This window comes from Aythya ferina (genome assembly GCF_964211825.1).
Source record: "Aythya ferina genome assembly, chromosome: 5".
NCBI lineage: Eukaryota > Metazoa > Chordata > Aves > Anseriformes > Anatidae > Aythya > Aythya ferina.
Window position 1 is genome coordinate 7,718,354 of NC_140301.1, and position 22,198 is coordinate 7,740,551.

The window sequence follows — 22,198 nt, forward strand, 5'->3', positions numbered from 1 at the left end:
CATATTAGCATAAGTAAGAATCAGAGAACAGAAAATTGCAGACAATTAGAAATGTATGTGCATCTTTTCAACTACAATGACAAAGGACTTCCATATTATATTAAACCTACTAATATTGAAACGATTTTCAAATGTTTTGATTTTTGTTTTCCAGGTATCTCAATTCTATTGATAGGTTACATGTAAATGTAACCTCTGACTGCAGCTTTGGTTCATGAAGCAATCATTTGATACAACCTTCATTTTTATCACTAAGTAATCACATTTAAAAGGTTTCAAAATAATATTATAGAGGTTAAAATACTCCCAGAATTTCAGTGTTATTATTACATGTTCCTTTATCATGCTATAATTAATTTTTATGTTTTCTTCCTCAGGGTGCACCCTATTACTATTACTATTACTTCTCAGATGTTTCCACTTTACAGTAATTAAAAGTTACACTTAAAACAATGCCCCATAAAGTTAATAATCAACAGTAAAATTCTGAATATTTTACACACAGATTTCGATTAAATAGTCTGCCACTTCTGCAAGTATTTTTTTGAGGAAGATTATAGACCTAGGTCTCCAGTTGGCATTATAAAAGCAGAACGTATATAATGTGCAACATTTTGAACATGGGATTAAATCTGGGATTAATCTAGATTTACATTTAAATTAACTTTAACATCAGCAGGAGTCCTGTGGTTAATTCTGGGTGCACAGGCAGGGGGGTAGATTGAGGCCAGCTGAGAATGAACCACTGTGACTTTTATCTTAAAGTCAGGTTTTGTTGAGAATATCTAATTTAGTTATTGGCATCAGCTATTTAACCTGCACTCCAGCCACTTTGCTGGAGCTGGAGTGGTTACAACAGTTACCTCGTGTAACTACAAGAGCAGCATAGGTCCCTTCAAGTTTTTAATACAGTGACGGTTTTCAGTGTTTCCCTGACCTGGCCTGCAGTTGCCTTTCATAGCTGGCACGTGAACCAAGACCGAAGCAAGACACAGCAAATGTTTCTCAGAGAAAGGCTTTCACGAAGTTTGTGCCTGTGTCTAGCTAAAAGGCCAACGTGGTAGACAAGCTTCCATGCAGGGAGGCCCAAGAGCCATTTCCACTCAAGACCTTCAGGTGCAGCCACAAGAATTTTCTGTGATTCATGCAGAAGGAAAGAATACAGTGTGAGTACTCACCCACTAGGTCTCTGTATTTTGACTGTTTTTAAACAGAGACATTATTAGTAACAGCAGATGGTACCAAGTTCTGTAACTGATCAGAGGGAAAATGTAGTTCAGTTAACCAAAAATTCCAATGGAAAATGTTCTCCAGTGTTTTTCAGGGAGTGGAAGGGGTCAGTCTAATGGACTTTTTTTTACCCATCACCAAATAGTGACCAATTAGTTAGGCTTTAATTTGCAGCAGTGATCGGTGTGTCTTCATACATATTTTCATGCATGCTCATATTCTTCTGAAACCCTTGTATCTCCTTGTGCAAGAAACTGAGAATATGCAAAATGTTTTACAGATTTCTGGGAAAAACAAAGAAAGAAAGAAAAAAAGAATCCTCTATACAGATTGGGAGAAGACTACTCTTCTCTGAAGAGCAGTAGCAAAGGAGCAGGAAATTATACTCTGTCCAGGTTGGGGAAGAAGCTATTTTAAAAATGCATTCATGGTAAGAACAGGGCTGCCTCCTTCTGCACCCAGCCTTTCATCTTCTCTTTGGTTGAGGTAAGTAGAGTAGGGATCTGCTGATTAATTCCTAGTACACCCGTTACATTTCTCTCCCAGGCTTTCTAAAGAACGATTTGCTTTGCTCTCCCTCCTCCCAGCTGAGCCTGAGATCTATGGTGTTTATTTGTCTGAAATCACCCTGTGCTTCTGACCAACCACCTGCATTACCAATGGATTTATTTATTTTTTTTCTGTTGGGCCAAACTGAAAAGAGTCCTGATAAAAGCCAATGCTTTCTGACTTCCTTGTGGTATTATGGACCCAGAGTCAGGCTGAAAGCAGTGCAAGCTGCATGCAGAACGTGAGGCCTGTAGGACACAGTTGGCTCAACATCCTTCAACACCAAGGCCAAAATTTAACTCCTCCCAGGGAACCAGAAATCTTCAGCATTTAAAGAGACTGGTGCCATTACTCTGTGGCCTCTGTCACCTCAGTCCATACCGGAGCCAATGAAAATGCCAGCAACAAGAGCGAAAGCTGGCAGTGGGTAATAACACCCTTTCCAACTGTCACACTAATCAACCTTATGTTTACTGCTTAAATTGAGCCATGGACGTACTGCTTATTAAGTACGGATCAAACACAACGTGGAGCACGAAGTCTAATGCATGGCAATGCTACATCTTCCTTTCATAATCACCAGAGATTGAACCGATCATTTATTAGGGAATTTTCCCTAAATTCCATCCAAATGGCAGAAACCAAGTATGTGGGATGCACAAGCAGCACAATATGAAATAATTCCTACAGAATTAGTCATAAAAGGAGAACAAAATATAACTTAGTTTCTAAAAGGTAAGGATGTGCATTGAAATCTTAGAATTTACTAAAATTCACTGCATTGTGTCATCCTTGGATGACTATTAGATTCATTCTTGATGTCACTGAAGAATCAGCCAAATCCTAATCACATCTAGACCAGGGACTAACAGCTCACTGAATACACAACATCAGTAGAAGTTCATTTTGACCTGAGTCATTAAAGACATGGAGAAACATCTCCTAGGAATACCAATATTCACTGTACACACAGGCTAGCACAGTTACACAATCAAATATTTTGTATCAGATGATTATATCATATCAGATATTACAGAATACATAAAGGAAAATGTTGCAAGTGGTTAACTTTAACCATTTCATTCCTAATGATAACTAGCAATAACAATAGTTAGCAAAGAGATATATATATAATATATACATATAAAAATTGGATTATATATTAAACATTAGGAAAACAAAATTTTGATCAAAAAGTTTTAAGAAATAAACATAACTGAAGACAAGCTTTTTAAAATTCTTGATATACCTTCATATTACAATGCTAATTTAAGCTTTCCTCTGCCAGTTACTATTCTCAAAATATACAGCAGTACTTAATAAGACAAGACTAGACTTAACTATTGACTTTCATAATGAAACATGAAGATAAAAATGAGGCTTGGTGTAATTTATAAGAGAGAAAATGATGTACTAAAAGCAAGACACTAAATCAATTTTAAACACCAAACACAATTTATGTCTGACTTTAAAACTCATCCTCAAAACATTAATCTAGACAAAGGCCAGAAACTGAATGAGGCATAATTTGTGAAACTGATACCTTTCATCACAACCTCTAGCTGAAAAGGTCATTAGATATATTATATCTAAGTGAGCAGCTTATCCCTGCTTCATTACTGATAATTAAGGCAAGTAATATTTTCTTGACAGTAATGTGTCCAGTAAGAGATATCGTCTAGTTTGCATAAACCAGACATTAATTACCAGAGTAGTATCAGAGATAAAAAAAATTAAGTACCTGTGTAACATCATTTCATTATTTTTTCTTCATTTCCTTAAAGAATTAGCAGGCTCAGAAACATAATGAGCATATTAAGAAATCCATTTTCAAGCATTTATTAAAACCCTTATTACACATTACACAAATATATTTTTGTACATACATAAACAGAAATGAAGGCATCTGGAAATATACACATTATTTGAGTATTTTGTCATCTTGCTTTACTAGAGCAACATTTGTGGGTGAAGAACAGTGATCAAATAACAGGTTCATATTTGGACTTCATTTCAAACGTTAAGGCTTTCATACAGAAGAAATCACAAATGACTCCAAGACCTCTGACCTGCAACTTCAACCCATGTAAAAGGCTGTTCCACCTTATTTGCATAAACAGTAGTTTTTCTGTTGTACAGAATAGGATATGTATTGAGTGTATGTGTGATGATGACAAATTTATCATTTAGCTCATAATCTGTTAAACAGTTTTCATTTCTCACTAGAAATGTCTCCCAATGTTTTTAAAAGCTATGTTGCACGGTGTTTGGCAGACAGAACAAAGAGAGGTTCTGTTAATAAACTGTTCTGTAATGGTTTATTCATTAAGGTGTGTTATCTACCATACTTCACTCTACCTATAGGCAAATGTTATCTACAGCTACTTTACCTTTAATCATAACAACAGATACAAATGCTGTTGTCACTGCATGTCATCCAGGAGCCATAAAATGGTACTCTATCCTTTCAGCTTCCCTCAATCCCAGTATTCCTGAAAATGTGAATGTATATTTGACAATAAATCTGGAGAAACAATTCCTTTGAATTCCTGTCCCCATGAACATTCATACTATTGGTCCTTTGAGCAGTATTTCTCAGAAAGCATCATTAATTTAGGGAAGGGTCCATGGGTCTCTTGTTGAATAAAGAACGAAGTATGCCTTCCCAAAGAAGAGAAGGAGATTTAAATCATTGTAAATATGGTGGAAATGTGCGTGCAGTTGCAGATGACAGCTCAGTTAGTCTCAGGAATGGTGTTCATACAGAGGGATATAATTGAAATCACCTGTGTTCCAGTAGAGCAAGCTCTGCTTCTTGTAGATAGATCTGTGCAGTCCTATGAGCTCCTACGCTCATACCATATCCTCACACAGTCAATGACAGCCTGTCACAAACCTCTGAGGTGATTAAAAAAATTGCCACCAAAAGAAAGCAGGTTAACGCAGAAGATATTTACAGAAGGAACTGTCTCAGCTATGCTGTGTATAATAAATATGGAAAGGATACACACATCCTCTTCTGTGAATGTGTGTGCAGTGTTCAGAGAAAGCAGGGCTTACACACGCATTTCTGAATTCTGCTACAGACAAACACTTTACGGATACTATCAAATATAGCCCATGTAGCTTGCACACATATGATCCAAAACAGTCAGAGGAGTAGTTATACTGATTTTAGTTGTGATTCTGTAATAGTAAATGTATTGAGGCAAAGTAGGTATCTGGAACAGGCAGTAAAGAGATCTTTCAGTAGTAACTGACACTATTCAAGTGCACTAGATCTGATCTAGTCTTGTTTTGAAATTTGCAATGACCAAATTGCAAAATGACCATTTCATCACTGGCATCAGAAGTTGAAAACATTACTCAGTTTACATGAAGTGTAAGGAAAGAGAGGGTAAAATAAAGTCCATGCCCGTATAAGATGTACTCCCTTACTACTGAATGTTTCTTCCTTCTTTTAAAATGCTAGTCCTGATGCTTGTGAAATAAAGTTCTGCAACTTTCCTGGACTTTAAGATAATACGTGGAGTTGTTGATGGTCTGCATTGGCATGACACCACACAACCTAATAGCCACAACATCATGAATGTGTAGAGAGCCGTAACTTCTCAGTCTCTACAAGTGGCTATTCCCATGTGACATGTGATCCAGTCTCTGGGTACAGATTAATTAGAAGTTCAACAGAGAAGTAACCAAGGTGATTTGTATTTAAGGAGAAAAGTCACTGGAAAATATGGTCACTTCAACCTCAAAAAAATTTATCAGTGCTCTCACTGAAAACTGGCCATACTCATCTATACAATACTGCTGGACTTCAATGTGCTAGTGGGAATCAAAACAGCATTTCCCATGGCAGACGGCCAGGATATTTCTGCCTTTTCTATTGGAAAAAAATACCTAGGCATGGCCTTGTTACTTGCAAGCTAAATTACGTAAGGCATTAAACATGACAGGGAATGGCCATCGTACAGCATCATCTGCAACAAGTCTTGTTTGCTAGGGACAGTGCACCATTCAGCTTCAGTAAAAATCAGCTAGGTAACCAGAATCCATCACTGTGGTCCACGCAGCTCTAATTATGCTGACACTTACCTGTCACTGTCTATTCCTTCAGCTCTTAAAGACTGGCTGGAGTCAACAGAAAGACTTAGCTGACAAATCTTAGGGAATGGTATGTAATGCTAGATCAGTTTTGCATTTTACCACCTGATTTTACAAGAAAGTGACCTGACCATAGCTGGTAAGATTAAACTGATGAAATAAGTAGGTTCTTCTAGAACCCTCATACCATAGATAATTTTGCTTGACTACTTTGAACTTTTAAAAAATCACAGTAAAACTTTGATCATATCTCTTCTTATTAAAATTTACCTCTAATATTTTGATAAAATCCCAAAGAACTGTAACATCTCAAAGACTGAAAATCAAAACAGAAGTGATTGCAAATGTAAATATGCTGTTTTAACACCTACTGTAATAGAAAATTTCCTCATTCTTTCTAGTTTCTTAGGTAGAACAAGTGACACCAATCATTGGCACCTGACAGATATAACCACCTGATGTTACTTTTATTCTAAATATGCTGAAGTCAGACCTGAAGAAGTTGTTGATCAGCCTCCAAAAGCTTTCTAAATTAGAAGCAGTATTTTTAACAAGAGAATAGTTCTGCTGAGCTAGTGACATGCAAAACATTTCTCACTGGTGTCAGTATTTGTAGGATTACGGAATATCAAGTATGACACTGCAGATGGCTATTTATTTATAAATAATAGCAGTATTTCAGTAATGAATTATTCATATGTAGTATAATATTGACAAAAATAACTTGCATGTATCTCCTGAAACAGTTGCTGTTTTCACTGCTATTACAAAATATGTATCTGGTTTTACTCTGTATTTTGATTATAAAAAGATCTGAGTAAAACCATAAACCAACCTTCTGTGCCATGTTTATAGAAGCAGTCTGCTTCAACACATGAAAGCCATCATTCAAAATCCTCCACAATTTCTTCAGCGAGTGCTTCTTCCAAACACAGGGAGCACATAGATGTTTCCCCCATAAAAACTGAAGAACAAAGCGAAGCCATGACCGCATTTATTCCAATTTATAATTTTGTACCTCTGCAAGAAGAGGATGCATGCCTAATGTACATTTTAGAAACATAATTTTGTATGAATTTCACTGTGATTATCAATTAACCTATCCTAACTAATTTTTGTAACAGCACTGAGATAACAATACAGGTATTACTCAGTTTTATTTAAATATCAAGTCCATTACAAACTTCCAATCATAAACTGACTCTGAAAAAGTTGTGAAGCTGGAATTCTTAAATTAAACATATCATCATCTTTTAATATTTTATACAACCTGTTTATTTGTTAACCTGATAGTTTGCTCAATGTGATCATTTCATGTAATCCTAACACAGATTGACTTGCTCGTTTTATTAATACATGTATTTTATTGTTCTTACTTTATATGTATTTTTTGATTTGGCATTGCTGATAATATGATCATGTACAATATGATATTTTTCTAAGAATATTAGTGATAGCTATAACAGGATATTTTTTCAAGTAAGAAATGTAATTTCAGAAACCTTGAGAAGCTCAGTATGTATCAAATGTGTAAACTTACACTGACAAATTCTCCAAAGCGATCTCCTTTTCACAGCTTGCCTCAGTTTAAGAGGCAGAAATTGGCACTCAGTACTTAAAATGCTACCACTACATCTTCAGTTTCCTCAAATCTGAATTCAGAAAAGGCAAAATTCAAATTTATCTTATCAGTAAACTAGAAAAAACAAAAACAAAAACAAACAAAAAAAAACTCACAAATCTAGCCACTGTTCTCAGATCTAAAACAAAACCTGCAGTTGCATAATCACTTCAGTCTTAAATTTTAGTGGACAATAGACTATTCTGGATGGCTGTACAAAGGATGGTAAAATGAGAGATGGGATTGGATTTTGTTTTAAAAGTAAAATTCTAAGTGACACGCACTACTTTTCTCTCTCTCTCTCCCTTGTCCACTTAAACATTAAAGTTAAGATGTATTTTGAACACTGGGGAAAGATTTACAGACTCCTTGAGGATGTTCATAGTGGGTTTCTTCTAACAGTACGAGTATGAGTGTGTATTCCTCATGTTTCCACACCCTCCCCTGTGACAGATACAGAGCAGTAAAGGGACCAATACAAGGCAGACAGCTTTTCAGCAGTTTTAGGACATGTACTTGGAAACTGTATTTTTATTTTAGGTTTTGACAAATGGAAAAATCATGTTTAAAATTCTGACATCGAAACCTACAATTTCATGCTTCATCTATACAACATCCCTTTAGATGTAAGCACCATTTAAAAACAGTTTTCCCCTTACGTTCAGTACTAGGTGTTTTCTCATATTAATTATCTAGAAAAAAAAAAATAGGCAAAATTTGCAATAACTCTTCAAACATGAAAAATTTTGTCCATACATTCTGCTTTAATAGTATTCATTACATGCAGTTTTGGCATCTACGTTATGTTATTATATATTTCTTCTTATGGACAGAAAACAGTAACAAAAATGAGCAATGTTGCATTAAAACACTAAAACTGCTAAAGCAGATTCTGCTTACTGGAATTTACAACACTGAGTGGTATAAAACTAGAATATTCATCCTCTTAAGTCCTGACAAGGAGTCTGACACTTCCCTTGGTGCAGCACTCAAAACCAAATCTACACTTTTTGGCCTCTCTGGACGAAGGAATTTGTGTCAGACAGTTCTTAATCGACAAAAGCTAAACAACTGCTCTACAGTATAAAATACACCACGTCCCAACATCTTGAACTGTGTCTGAAACCAGCTGTTCCAACACTGCTCCAAAGAAAAAGGAAAATCATCGTTAACTACAGTAGCAAGCACAGCCTATAAGAATGGTTCAAGCAAATAAATTTTGGTGATCTGACTGGATGAGGATGTATATAGGCTGAAGCTGCATACGAGACTATAAAGCAAGATTTTGTGAATAGCATGAGTATTCTCCTGTCAAGATTTCTCATACTCTAAAGTCTCCAAACTTTGCATTTTAATAGCAGGCTATAAAGTTCTAGGTAACACCACTTTTACACATTCCAGTATGACCCAGAATCTTATTTTAAGGAAGTCATTGATCTTTCTCCAATTACAGAAGAAAACTAAAAGAAAAAATATCAGCTGAAATCTAAATCATGTCTCTGATACTCACAAGATCAATACAAAGAATCCAACTTCATATATGGACTTGACCATGTTAGCTAGCAAATTTGCTTTATCTTACAATGCTTTTCAAAATATTTATGTTACAACTCTTTCCTGGTCTATTATTTGGATAGACGTTGCTAAATAAAAGGATTTCTCTAACTTTTTTTTGTTGTTGTTGTTAACTTCCTATATTGTAGAGAGTAGGGAAGGAACCAGTACAGTATTCAACATCAGAATTTTTTGTTCACTGAATGTGGAATTGAAAAATTGACAAAGTTAGTGAGTTTTGTATGTGGATCAACGCCTAAACTTCTTATTTTGGGAAAATGTTAAAATAGAACACTTTTTAAATGTAAAGTCATGACTACTGCATGAGCTTATTCAACCACTTTTCTACAGCTTTCTGTAAGGCTGTGTGGTATCTTCAGGCTCATGTGGAACAGCTGCACTGACACAATGGGCTGCAGCCGTTTTTACTGTCCTAATAATCCACATATTAAAGAGTCCCTAAATACTCATTGACGCGACAGACCATAACAACTCCCTTGGAGCTGTTACAGTTTATCAGGTCAGTGATCTGCATACTGAGGATTCCCCAAGTACTCATTGACAGGTAGCTTCTCATATACACTTGTACTAAAATAATAATTGCTTCAAAGGAACTGTTAAATCCCAGTTGCAAGAACAAATTAATTTAAAACCATTGAGACAGCACTTTAGTTTTTCTAAAGATCTGACAAATCTAGACAAACCTACGAGACAAACCCAGACATCTGAATGCAATAACTGTTCTCAAATATTACGGCTGTACGGTATTGTGGTTAAAAACACAACACACCTTGTCTTCAGGGAATTATCATCACTACTTTCCTGCTAGTCAAAGGTGACTCATAACCTGTTCTTGACACAGTTCAAAAAGACTGAACTGAAAACTTTTTATATAGGTGATCATCTTAATTGAACCCTCGAGTTGGTCATTCCCTATGTCCTCAGTTTCTGTGTGTAGTGTTATCTTCTGTCCCCACATCTTAAGCATGTATCACTGAACCTCTTGTTTTTTCCCTTTCTCTTTTCTTCCATATTGTAGCAAGAATGATTCCAGGATTTCTATTTAGCTTTGCCATCTCAGAACCCTTTAATCTCCTACTCTTTGTTTCCCCTCACTCTATATGATTTGAGGAAAAACTCATATGGATCATAGAAACCTTTGCGCCCAATAGGACTTGGAGTGACCTATTTGCTCCCACCCACTGCATCACATCATGCAGTGACAACTGATTCACACTCTGGACAACTTTTTGGCATCCTGTGAGTTTCAGACAAGGCTGAGCATGGAAGCACCCACAAAGACTACTGATGAGAGTGAATGACTACATGGCAACTGCCTACAGTCAAAATGTATCTCCTCTAAAGAGAGAAATCCAGAAGAGAAGGCTAATTCACAAGGTTAAATTGGGATACCGTGGAGTCCATGTCCATGTCCATGTCCATGTCCACTTCAGCCTGACAATGCTATCCTCTGCAATTTGGTATAGGCATCAGTAAACATCACTGGAATTCTTTAGGGCTAAGTCTGATACTCCTACTAGTTTTTACATAATTTTCTCCACGGGGCTCTGAAATCATACACTGCAAGTATTATTTATAGTCCAATCAAGAAGCAAATCAATTACATTTCTTTTCCTTGTTACTTGCTTTTACGACTCATTTATGTTACAGCTAGCAGGACATGTAGATCTAGATGACATTGGTTGTGTGTTTCTGAAAACTTTCTTCATGAAAACCATACTTTGAAATCACACAAGTATTCAATCAAACTTACATTAACAGTCAGGATAGCTGCAATATTCCTGCACATAACTCAGCACCTCACACTGCTAGTCAAACCAAGGAACTGAAACAAGAGGTGGAAGAAGTATCAAAAAGCCCTTAATAGATCCATGACTTTCTAATACTGGCTATGTTAATACATACTACTTCAATTATCTGTTTTTGTATGTAACTGCTAATAGTATAACTCTAATGCTTGGACACTGCAAACTCAGATTGTGGCAACTCCTTTCCTAAAAGTTAAATAGCATCAACAATTCAGAAGAAAGCGAATATTCTTCTCTTAGGATGTTCTTACTAGTAACTTTTCTCCTCAATCCATACATTTAATGCTTCCATTGTTAAGAAGTGAAGTATTTCTCCGTAGTCTTTTTCTTTACAGTTTTGAAAAATCCAGGCATATTCTAAGCACTATTGCAAAGATTATTTTATAGCTCGGTGTTTTGGTCTCTGCCCTTCTTTATCCCCCTTTTTACTAACAAAGCAAACACAAAACACGTCTCTTCATTTTAAAGTTCCTTGCAATTTAACATCATTTTAAATATCACCTCTCAAACAGCAATATATTTACTATCTATAAATTCTATTTCTTTCTTTCCTTTTTTTAGGTTTGGGATGATCTCCATATGAAAATTCACAAAAAAAATCTCATTATTCTGCTTCAATAATGCCTTAAAAATTTCCTCTTCTATGAAAACCTCTTCTCTCATTGAACTTAAATGCTGAGCTAATTCAAGACTCGGGCTATGCTGATGAAATCCTAACACAGCAAGTTACTGACTTTTGCCTCTGTTCAAAAAGATAAGACCTGAACAGCTCTCCCAACCTCATCCTAATAGAGTTGTAAAACACCATTCTTGCTGCAGCCAAAGGATTAGAGACAGGGTCAGAGTGTGTGTGCTGCAGGGGCTGGCAAAGATTTAGAAGGCAATGTTACAAAGAAAAGAGACTGAAGGATCCTGAGGGGATGCTGCAGAAGGACACAGTCTGAGGAAAATGAACTTTTACAAGAGAGGGAGAGAGAAAAACCTCCTAAGCATGGGAAACCCCATAGCTTTTGTGTCTCCACCTAAAACAGCCCTCACCATTTCCACTACACTTTTTCAGCTTTGTCCTTGACCAATTTCAGTTCTCCCAATGTCCTCTGCTAATTCCCTGCAGCCTTTTTGCTCCTCTTCATTCCCAATCTTTAATAACTGTGCAAAAATGTACAGAAATGGTAGTAAAAAAAAAAAAAAACAAAAAACAAAACAAACAAAAACAAAAGGAATTGAAAAAAATAGTAGTTATTAAATCAACTGAAAATGTTAATAAAATACATTAAAAAACACAAGTGGTATTCATAAGGGCAATAATCTAAATTGACACTTTTGCCCTACTAAGGAGCTCTGAAGAATGATATTTGAACTTTCCAAAGAAACACTCAGAATTAAATACCATTGAAGTGTAACAAGAAAGACTTAAATATAGGCATTAGTACAAAGATGAGATAACAAAATCAAACCATTAGAATTACAAACACAAACATTGGAATAAAATATAAGGAGCTTCTATACCAAGGCAATAAGATACAGTGGCAGCCTACGCTGTTGATTTTAGTTATTGTTTATTGATTATGTTGAATAGATCTGGGGAAACAAAGAATAAAAAGTTATTTCTTTTCCTTATAACTAACTAGATTTGTATGAAAACACAAAATATCTTGAATATATATTTTAATATTGGACTACAAACCTTCTGCCTTATTTAAGCTAATCTTGACATTTGTAGTGGGTTTACGTAGCAAGAAGAAGGTGATCTTACTATCTAGGAGTGGTGGAACAGAAGTTGCTGCTAGTTAGCCCAGGAGAAATCTGTCAAGCTGTCCAGCTACAATATGGGACCATGGAGACTCCTTCAGTCTTAACTGTCAGCCCAGAATGACAGGGACTGAAATCTAGTTTCTGATGACAGACTTAGGAGAACAACCAAACACAGCTCACTTAACAAAGCAATACATCACCCTTCTAACTGGTAGCAGAAAAAGGGACAGAGATGTGAAGGCTGGTAGAGACCATGGTAACTAGAAAAGCTTGGTCAGGCAATCAGAATCCCTTTTGTCTTACTTTTGAAAGACGTTTTGTTCGAGACTTCTATTCAGCCAGGTGGTCCATAGCCCTTACTGCATTTGATGAAGTTTCCCAGATCTGGTCCAGCAGGATGTAGCATTCTACAGAGCACCACCCGTCCCAGTCCAAAGGTCAACAGCTTCACATCACAGAGAAATACATGGCATACACCATGAGGCACCCCTCGTGGTATATACCTATTACTACCTGGATGACATAGCTTCAGAGACAGAAATGAAACACTGTGCAAATGTTTCCTGTTGCTCTAACTTCTAGGTGGTTACCTGAGGATTTTGTTCTCTGAGGACTGGAGCGGATGGGGAATTTTGGTGTAATTATTGCTGTCAGTATGCGTCATCCCTCTTGAGCAGAGATACGTTCAACATAAGCAACCTGGATGGAAGAAGGAACTGGAAATACCTTCTGCTGAAGATACTGGATATCTGCATTACCACTGTAACTGCTGAAGGCATTCAGATTGTGGAGTGTCTGAAGAGTACATGAACTGTAGCTAGGTTGGCACATTGTATTGCTGTCTTTTACAAGACATCACATAAGTATATAGCCTTCTGTGCTTTGATAAAATGATGATGGAATAGAAACCAAGTACCTTAACTGCCTTCCCTGCCGGACCCGTAACCTGTCTTGGGAAAGGTATGGTCTTACAAGAAGTTTGTCCATCCTTGCCCTAATCAATTGATAACAAATGATAACAGTCTTGACTCATTATAAAATGAACACACCTCTGATGACGCTCCAGGTGTCCTGCATATCGAAAGACAGCAATAATAATCTTTCCAAATACTTATATAGATGCTAGAATCATCAGCCTGGACCTGAATTTGGAAATGAAGCCTCATTTCAAGGTGGGCAACCATTCTTCATTCTGTTGTGCACTGAGAATCCTTGTCTGTTAGGTACTTCCTGACCCCTGCTGACAGTGTGTTTTTCTTCTTTTAAGCAGATTTATGTAAGCAGTGTCCCTAAACATTATTGCACACAGAGACTGTGGAAGAGCAGAAAGACAAAATGAACTAAGTAATGGTGACAGTGTCCATAACCCACCTGTTTTATATAATCTGCAACAAGACTTGATGGTACCAAGTAGGCCTATCTGCAAAAAGTGCTAATGCAGCAGAATACTGAAGAAAAGGTGAAAAAAATAAAATAAATGGTTCATAGACTTCTGCTGAGAGGATGAAAGGCAGTATGATAAACCACCGGAATCTGTAGCCCTGTATCAATAAAAGTGGTTGGATTGATATGTTTTTCTGTTCTTTGTGATTGAAGCAAGTCTTTGAATATTCATGAGAAACAGGCTTCAGTCTGTGCAAAAAGCTTTTTTCTGTCTTTGTCTTCATGGGCTCAAGGAATAAGCAAAGACAGCTAAGGATAAGCCCAGAATTTTTAATGTTAGGAGAACTTACATCAGCTGTGGAACTGAACAGAACAATTCATCAAATGGTACTTTTGCAACCAGAAATTGCATTTCTTTTGGCAAATCAACACCATTAAGTCACAAGGACCTCTATGTTGCTAAGGAGTTCGGAAAATAGTCAGTGGCAGCGCCCACAGCATGAGACGCAGCTTGAAGCTCTGGATGTCAGCTGAACTTCCATCCTGAGGCTAGAGAATCCTCCTTTGAGTGCCTCTGACATAAGACTGACTATCTGGCTTTCTTTTGTTAATGAGTTCATATTCATAGCAAGCCAAGAGAGCTTGGTTGCTAATCAAGTGTAGCAGTAAAGAAGTTAAAGCATTAATCCAGTTGCTAAAAGCATTCCAGTATCTGGGGTCTTTGTCCAGAGAGCAACATTACTTGGGTTTTCCTATCGTGATTCTCACATCAAAGGAAAAGGAAGGTGGGCAGAAGAAGTCAGCATCACTTGTAGAAACCGATCCCTTTCTTTGAACTATATATAGGTGGGTAAGAACGTGATTTTAAAATTATCAAAAGCATCTTCACTCACTCCGTGTGACACTGCAACAATTACCAGGTGACAGCATATATTCCAGATTAGGGAGGGCTGAAGGGATTCAGCAAGCCCTCCAGTTTTCAGGAAATCTTGGAAGGATCAGAAACATAGGGTGAAGCTGCCTGCTGACAACCCCTCTGAATCTGCTCAGCAGCATTGTGTCTCTGGAAATATCAGTGAGAGGACTTTTAATTTCAGAACAGCCTACTTTTGCCTAGGGTCTCAAAAATGATGTCAGGGACGAAGAATGGCCTCCAGTACTATAGAGGTAAAAGTGTGACAGAGAAAGAAAATAAATTTCATGCCAGATTGCTTCTGAATCCTTCCCCTTTGTTCCCATAATTTTCCAACCACGCTGAATATGGAGCAATGCAGCCTGAGCGGGACTGCTCTTGATGTTCGTTCCAATTGAGATCTGAAGGTGGTGTCAGCCAATTTTCAGAAGAAAATTTGCTTCTTGCAACAGAGGTACTTGAAAAAAAGACACCACTTAGCATCGAGTTGCCATCCGTCACCTCACGCAAGTGAGAATCAGAATTTGGCTCGTAGGGTACTTCTGGAGAAACCACAGGGAGAAAAATGGTTTGCCTCATCAAGTCTTCCTGAAACTACTGTGTAGTAGTATTCACTTGCTGAATTCGGTAAATCCCTTGCTCAAAAAAGAGATGTCTCTCAATATATCCACATCCCTTTTCTTGTACTATTAAAAAACTCAGTATGTTTGACACGTAACCATTTACTTTTTGCCTGTTTGGGCACTTGCTCAAATGAAAAAACTAAAAAGAGTATCTGCCAAATATCTTAGGTCAACTTTGGCAATGCTTGAAGTATCCTTGTTTCTAACTGTAGTTGTAATCCAATCCCCTAAGGTTCATTCCACTCTCTGAACAGATTCTACTATTATTTTGCTTTCAGACTACCTGATTGTTCCTAAGTAATGGGTAAGAGTTTTATAGACATACCAATGGGATGCTCATACAGCTTTCTACTGATTCAATTTGCACAAACACATATGCAGGGTATGCTCAGTCTCACAAATCTCCGCAGTACAGATATGTGTAAACATCTCCCATTGCATGAAAAAAAAAAAGGCTTTTTTGGATATAATTTTATGTACTACGTTTTAGTCAATGGAAAGTTTGACTTGATACTTTCCTAACATCTGTCACATCTCAGGAATCACAATTATGTGCAGCCCATGAAGTGTTTTTCAAAGGATTGATAATACGTAAAGTTTCATCAACATGGCAGAGAGAATTACATATTCTCTTTTATAAAAATTACTATTTTTTAAAAAATGAAAGTTTAAAATCTATTCTATTTTCAGTTTCCGAAAGCAATAATTTAATTTCAAGTGGATTTTAAAATTATGCTTCTGTAACACAAAGGCATTGTAATGATCTCTTCTTGCTTCTACAATAACAAAGCTGTTATGAATCACTGCGGTGTGTGTAGATATGGAAATTGATGGGGAAGCCTTCCTTGAATTACAGACTAGATTTGCATTGATTTTATCTACTGTTTATGACGTTTTATGTCTTGAAGGATTCTTACCAGTAGCTTCATTGCTGTCACAACTGCTGCAGTTACTTAGGGTGCACTAATACCCGTAAGACCTAGCAATCCCAAATCCATTAAAGTGGGATCAGAGCCTGATTGTGGTAATTAAGGTTATTATTCACCCTTACATTGTAAAGAACATGTATATTTAAGAATACACATACAAAAAAGTTCAGGTAATACTTAATATGAACTTGGGAAATATGCATATATTGGCCTTGCAAGAAACAATCTCATTGTAACAGAAGCATGCCTATGAGGACCACCACAGGAATCTGTGAGTCCTGTTGTTTGCTGCATCATGATACTTTAAAAGACTACCATTATATTTAACTGTTATGCAAAATTATTTAGATTGTAACTTTCCAGTGTAAGTTGCATGCAATTTCTCAAAACAGGAAATATTTCTTTTTTTAATATGGAAGAATATTCATTGTACCCCAGCAGTCTTGTCGGATACTGATTTCAAATGTTTCAAAGACAGGTGCCGCATTTGCAAAGCCTGAAATGCCATGCACAAATGACATTCAAGAGCACAGACAAGTGTTATGATCTAGCTTGGGCACTACTGACTTAGCTTCCAGCATACAATCCTATTTGAATTGCCATCTTGTGTGCTGCACTGGAATATGCAAGCACTTAAAGATGGTGTCAGCAATGGTTTAATCACTTGAATTATAAACAAAAATACATGTAAATCCTTTTTTTTTTTTTTTTTTAAACTAAAATAACTTATTTTTGCCTATAAATACACAGTGCTACCTGTGTAATTAGGAAAATACTAAGTGACATAAAAGCATGCCTATAATGCTAAGGCATCAGCACGTATCAGGATACTATGACCTCTTTGCTAACAAAACCAGTGCAGATAACAGTTAAAAAGTATTTTGATCATTTTAATATAGAAGTTTATAAAATATATATTTATACATTTGTATGTTTAAGACTACCTGTTAAGAAATATGAAGAGGTCAACAAACTTTGTTCCAGAAGTATAGATGGGCAAGTTATCACGTATATTACTAATCTTACTTTTTTGGTTGAAGTCACAAGTCACAAACCATTCCTCGGTAATTAATATGACTGAATACACCAGAAGTCAAAATCATACCATGATCATACCGCTCATTATAAAACTAGCAATTTGTCTTTTCCATCACTGCTGCTCAGAACTCCCAGAATGGAGCTGTCACATAATGCTTCTAGATAGACAAGGAACTGTCACATGGAAAGTATCTAAGAAATCATAATTGGAATACTGAAACCAAAAAAAAAAGATCTAAGCAATGAGAAATTACTGTAAACTCACACTAAGATGCACGATTTGATCAAGACAAGCAGATATATACTCATTACCTAAGCAAAATAATCTTTTTATAGGAAATTTTTCAAGAATCAGTAGTTGACCAACGTTTCAAGATTTAGACTTAAATATATCTTATAATATATCCCAGATTGCTATATTTTTTGTTTTTAAATCCACAGTCTATTCTAATGTAAGATTAGTATTCTTTTTCATAAAAATTGAAAATATCTAAATAACTGGCAGACTGGAAAAACTGGATACTTCATTTCAGTAGTCTACTAGTAACCTGGCAGCAAAGTCCATTTATGCAAGACTAAAGAAAATGTTTCTAACCAGCAGCAATCCTTACTTGAGTATAAATTGCAAGATGTCATCTTTTCATCTTGACAACGACTGATGAATGTGCAGGCCCCCACAATTCACATCACTCACCCATAATTTTTTTGATGCTGCAGTGAACTCCTCTGCCACCTCTAAACCCCTCAAATATTTGTTTATAGACCAAAAAGCCAGCATAGCTATTTAATATGCAGTATCAGAGGCCTGCTGAAAAAAAGATCTCTTTTTTTTTTTTTTTTTTTTTACCATTACTTCTTCTGATGTGGACAAGAGCTATCATTTATGGTCATATGTAAGAAAGGTCATTATGCCAAGGAAAAGCATAATGCTTTGATGGCCCACAGGAAAGCATACACAAGAAAATCTCAATTCCAAGCTAAAAATGGAAGAAGCTATTTTGAATTTGTGGTTACTACCAGGGGAAAAAAATAGTTCTGGAATCACATAGAAACAGAATGGTTACTAAAGAACAAGAACATATCAAGGCAATATGACACAAAGAGCCATGGTTAGGTTGGTGCTCTGCTTGGGTCACCAGCTCTAACTCGGCAGTATTGCTTTTTGCACCCATGAGAGTTTGTTTAGAGATAGCTGCACCCACCAGGGCATTGTGTTGTGCCATACATATACACAAAGCAAAAGGACCGAGAACATCATTAATTCTAATAAATAAATATGGAAAGCAGGACATAAATTTCGTGTATATTTAGTACTCTGCTACTGTAACAAGTCAACTGGACATGGCTGTGTGGCTGTTATTCCTTATTCTTCCCTGGTTTCAGAGCAGCTAGCTACTACGAATAATGACTTATGTAAACAAAAGTGCCCTGATTCTTCTAGACATGTTGGCTGTAAATGCTACGGAAAGCATGATACCCATGTTACTCAGTTTCCTCCCCCCAACTACGGTAGATACTAGTGCTACATTCAGTTGCCAAGCATTTCAACAAGATTATTAACTGAGTTTGAACTTAATCTGATGAATGAACGAAAAAGATGTATTTCAGTTTTAGGAAAGGAGAGAAGAATGGCTTGATGTGTCAGAAACAAAATTAGGCTGAGAGCTGTGCCTTTATGAGCACATCAATGAAACTCCCCTTTTCAGCAACAGGAATGGACTATAATTATTTGAAAGGACAATTTGATCTTTTGCTTCTGTTGAAATGCACAAATACAGCAAAACATGTTGTTAGACAAAACAGTGAGAAATCGAAACATATTCCAGAATGCAATTCTTCAGCATTTTCTGTTTGGATTATCAAAACAGTGCATCTCTTAACTCAATGTAACATAAAATTACAAAGAAATTATCTCCCTAGGGAGAGAATTGTATTACCCTAACTATTCGAAACTATGCAGAAACTTTGTATTTAAATGAAGTAATTATATCTGATGAAACTAATCATTAATAGTGAAAGTAGCACTTCTGATGAAATAGGCTATTCCTTAAATGATTATTATAAAAGTGAATTTTTACAAAAAGGACAAGAATTAGCAAAAGGCAACACTAGAAAGCTTTTTACTCTGAAGACTGAGTAATCTTATCCAGAAATAAAAGGTCTGTTTTGTCAGATCACATTTGCACAGACAACTATTTAAACCAGCAAGTATACACAACGTGAATAAATCTGTAATCTGGAAAATAATTAAAAGATTTTTTTATATGGCAGAGCAGATTTTGCTTTGTCATTCTTCCTTAGTTTCTGTATTAACAAAACGCTCCAAGCAGGTGTAAGCTTTGGTAAAGGTCAGCACAGTAACAGGCATCTTGTGTCATATTTGACTACCCTGTGGTCTATTAATAACATAACGTCCTAACAAACAATACATGATGCTTTAAATGTTTCTTGAATTTTTAATCTCCTACACATCCAATATAGCACTGGTTAACCCCAGAGAAAGATTTTAACTTTTCAAAATGAATTAAAAATCAGAAAACGTTTCACAAAAATAATATGCTTTGGTTTAAAATGAGAAAACAGCAGCCACGTATCTGAAAACAGGGAAGTGTAAGAAAAAAACAAACACCTCTGCCTATACATGCTTTACCAAAAGTCTCTTGACACAAATAAAGGGATCCTCCCCAACATATGGAGGAGCTGCTGTGCCCTTCCGGGGATGGTCTGTAGCTATGTTCACCTCAGGCACGCCAAGGAGAGGTGAATTGTCAAATGTAATTTCAATCATTGGGTGGTTTGGTTGAGGCAGATTAGTTGTACGCAATCATGATAGATAGTTTATCCCAGCCCCAAACTGCCGCTTGGGAAATCTTGCACGCAAACGAACAGAAACTCAGTCATTATTAGTGTCAAGAAGGTATACAGAGGCAAAATTTGGTTGGCAGCCAGGCAAGATGAATCAAGCTGAAAAAGTGACCAATTGCATGTTCAAAATGGAAATTGATAGGCATGTTGTAGTTTGGAAAGATTTTAAACACCAGAAAAAGTCATGTATTATTAATGGAACTCAGAGATAAATATTTTAAAAGTCTTTCTCTATGGAGAAATAGCTTTTTTTAAGTCAATGTAAATGACTTGTATAGTGCCCTAATTTTAAAGCTCTATCCCAGAAGCTGCCCTATGATAGTTTAAAGCACTTCTTAGTATATAATATTAGATACTCCTATTCAGTAAAAATACTGCAAAACAATGATTATTCATCAAATAAGCATTTTTAAGACAAATAAAATGCATATTACTTTTCCTGAGTTCTTTGTAAGCAAAGCAACCTCTAGAACCCCTTGCAGTGGAGCATAATGCTCACATTTATCACCTCTACCTTTATAAAGGTATCTAAATATTTAATGAACAAAACTGTAAAATCCACCTGTGTGAGCAATCACAGTCCTTGGTTCTTTAATAAATAGCAAAAAAATTGCTAAAAGAGAATGTCCTCAAGTTTCATTGCCTGAAGTGATATGCTCTGACAAATCTAACAGCTCTTTCTGTGTCATTCCTAATGCACTTGTCACTCAGTATTATCCATCCTCATTAATGACAATGGGAAAGTTTATCTTGGGAACACGTTTTAAATTATCCACTCTTTACAATGGGACCATGAAATCTCTTACAAAACATGAGGCGGGAACAACTCTGACAACAAAACCCCTTCCTGGCAGCTTTACTCTTAATTCCTGTTCAAGGAATAATGTGTTTATCATACAACCATACGGAACAATATATTAGATGAAACTTGAAACAAGAATAGCTCATTGGACTTTTTTCAAGATATTAAGTATTTTTCCAATATTTTTATTATGCTGAAAACAGGAAATCATTTAGGAATGTGATTCTGTATGGAATCATACTCCCTCTTTTAGACAAAAAAAAAAAAGTTTTAAAAATACTCATAAAATAATCTGAACATTCGACAACCAAACACTTCTCTCAATAAAAAGTGATCTCTAACTGATGGGGTCTCATTTGTATGTGCTTTATCTATAAATATTCTTACCAGAGGTCTACATGTATGTTGCTCACATAACAATACTTGAGTTATGTTGAATTTTCTCCAGTAAATACTCTGTTTTGTTCATCAGTTCTGAAAACTGATATGCCCTATGCATGTGCAACAGGTGGAATGCAACTATTCACTTTACTTGGGACGCTCTAATGGAAAAAATGCAACACTGATTTATTCTCTCTTCAGAATCCCATTGGTAAGAAACAGCAGCAACAACCTTCCACGAAAGCAGTAGTTAATGTAGCTTACTTTCAAATATGTCTTTTCTTAGTCTGCCTTCAATAAATGCTTATCTTTTGGATCAATTCGAAAGGTAGCAATACGATTTCAAAACACAAACCCGAGAAGCCAAAAAAATAAAAACGAACAACTAAATGATGCAAGAAAGTATTCCAGATATGTTATTAGAGTGTGCACTGACAACTCCTAAACTGAAAGTGCAGAACAATATTGTCACATGGGATGCAAATACACACCATGGTGCACGTAGGTGAGAGGCAGAGTCTGGAGAGGCAAAAGTAGAAGAGCTTATGGCAAGTATATAATTATTAGTTGAGAATCCAGAGGAAAAATGTTTTGCTTTTTTTTTTTTTTTTTTTTTGTTTGT

At 36.1% G+C, this 22,198-nt stretch overlaps 1 protein-coding gene across 10 annotated transcripts in view; it reads right to left on the reverse strand.

Annotated features, from left to right (window-relative positions):
• ELP4 (elongator acetyltransferase complex subunit 4) overlaps positions 1–22,198 on the reverse strand; it is a 273,117-nt gene that overhangs the window by 179,765 nt on the left and 71,154 nt on the right. The window contains exon 10 of one of the 10 annotated variants that reach the window (XM_084521279.1): positions 660–1,135. The exons of the other annotated variants lie outside the window; for them this stretch is intronic. Within the exon in view, the coding sequence (XP_084377405.1) occupies positions 956–1,135 (180 nt within the window). The 3' untranslated portion in view covers positions 660–955. Of the gene's footprint in view, positions 1–659; positions 1,136–22,198 lie in introns of those variants that run through there. 10 annotated transcript variants of the gene reach the window in all.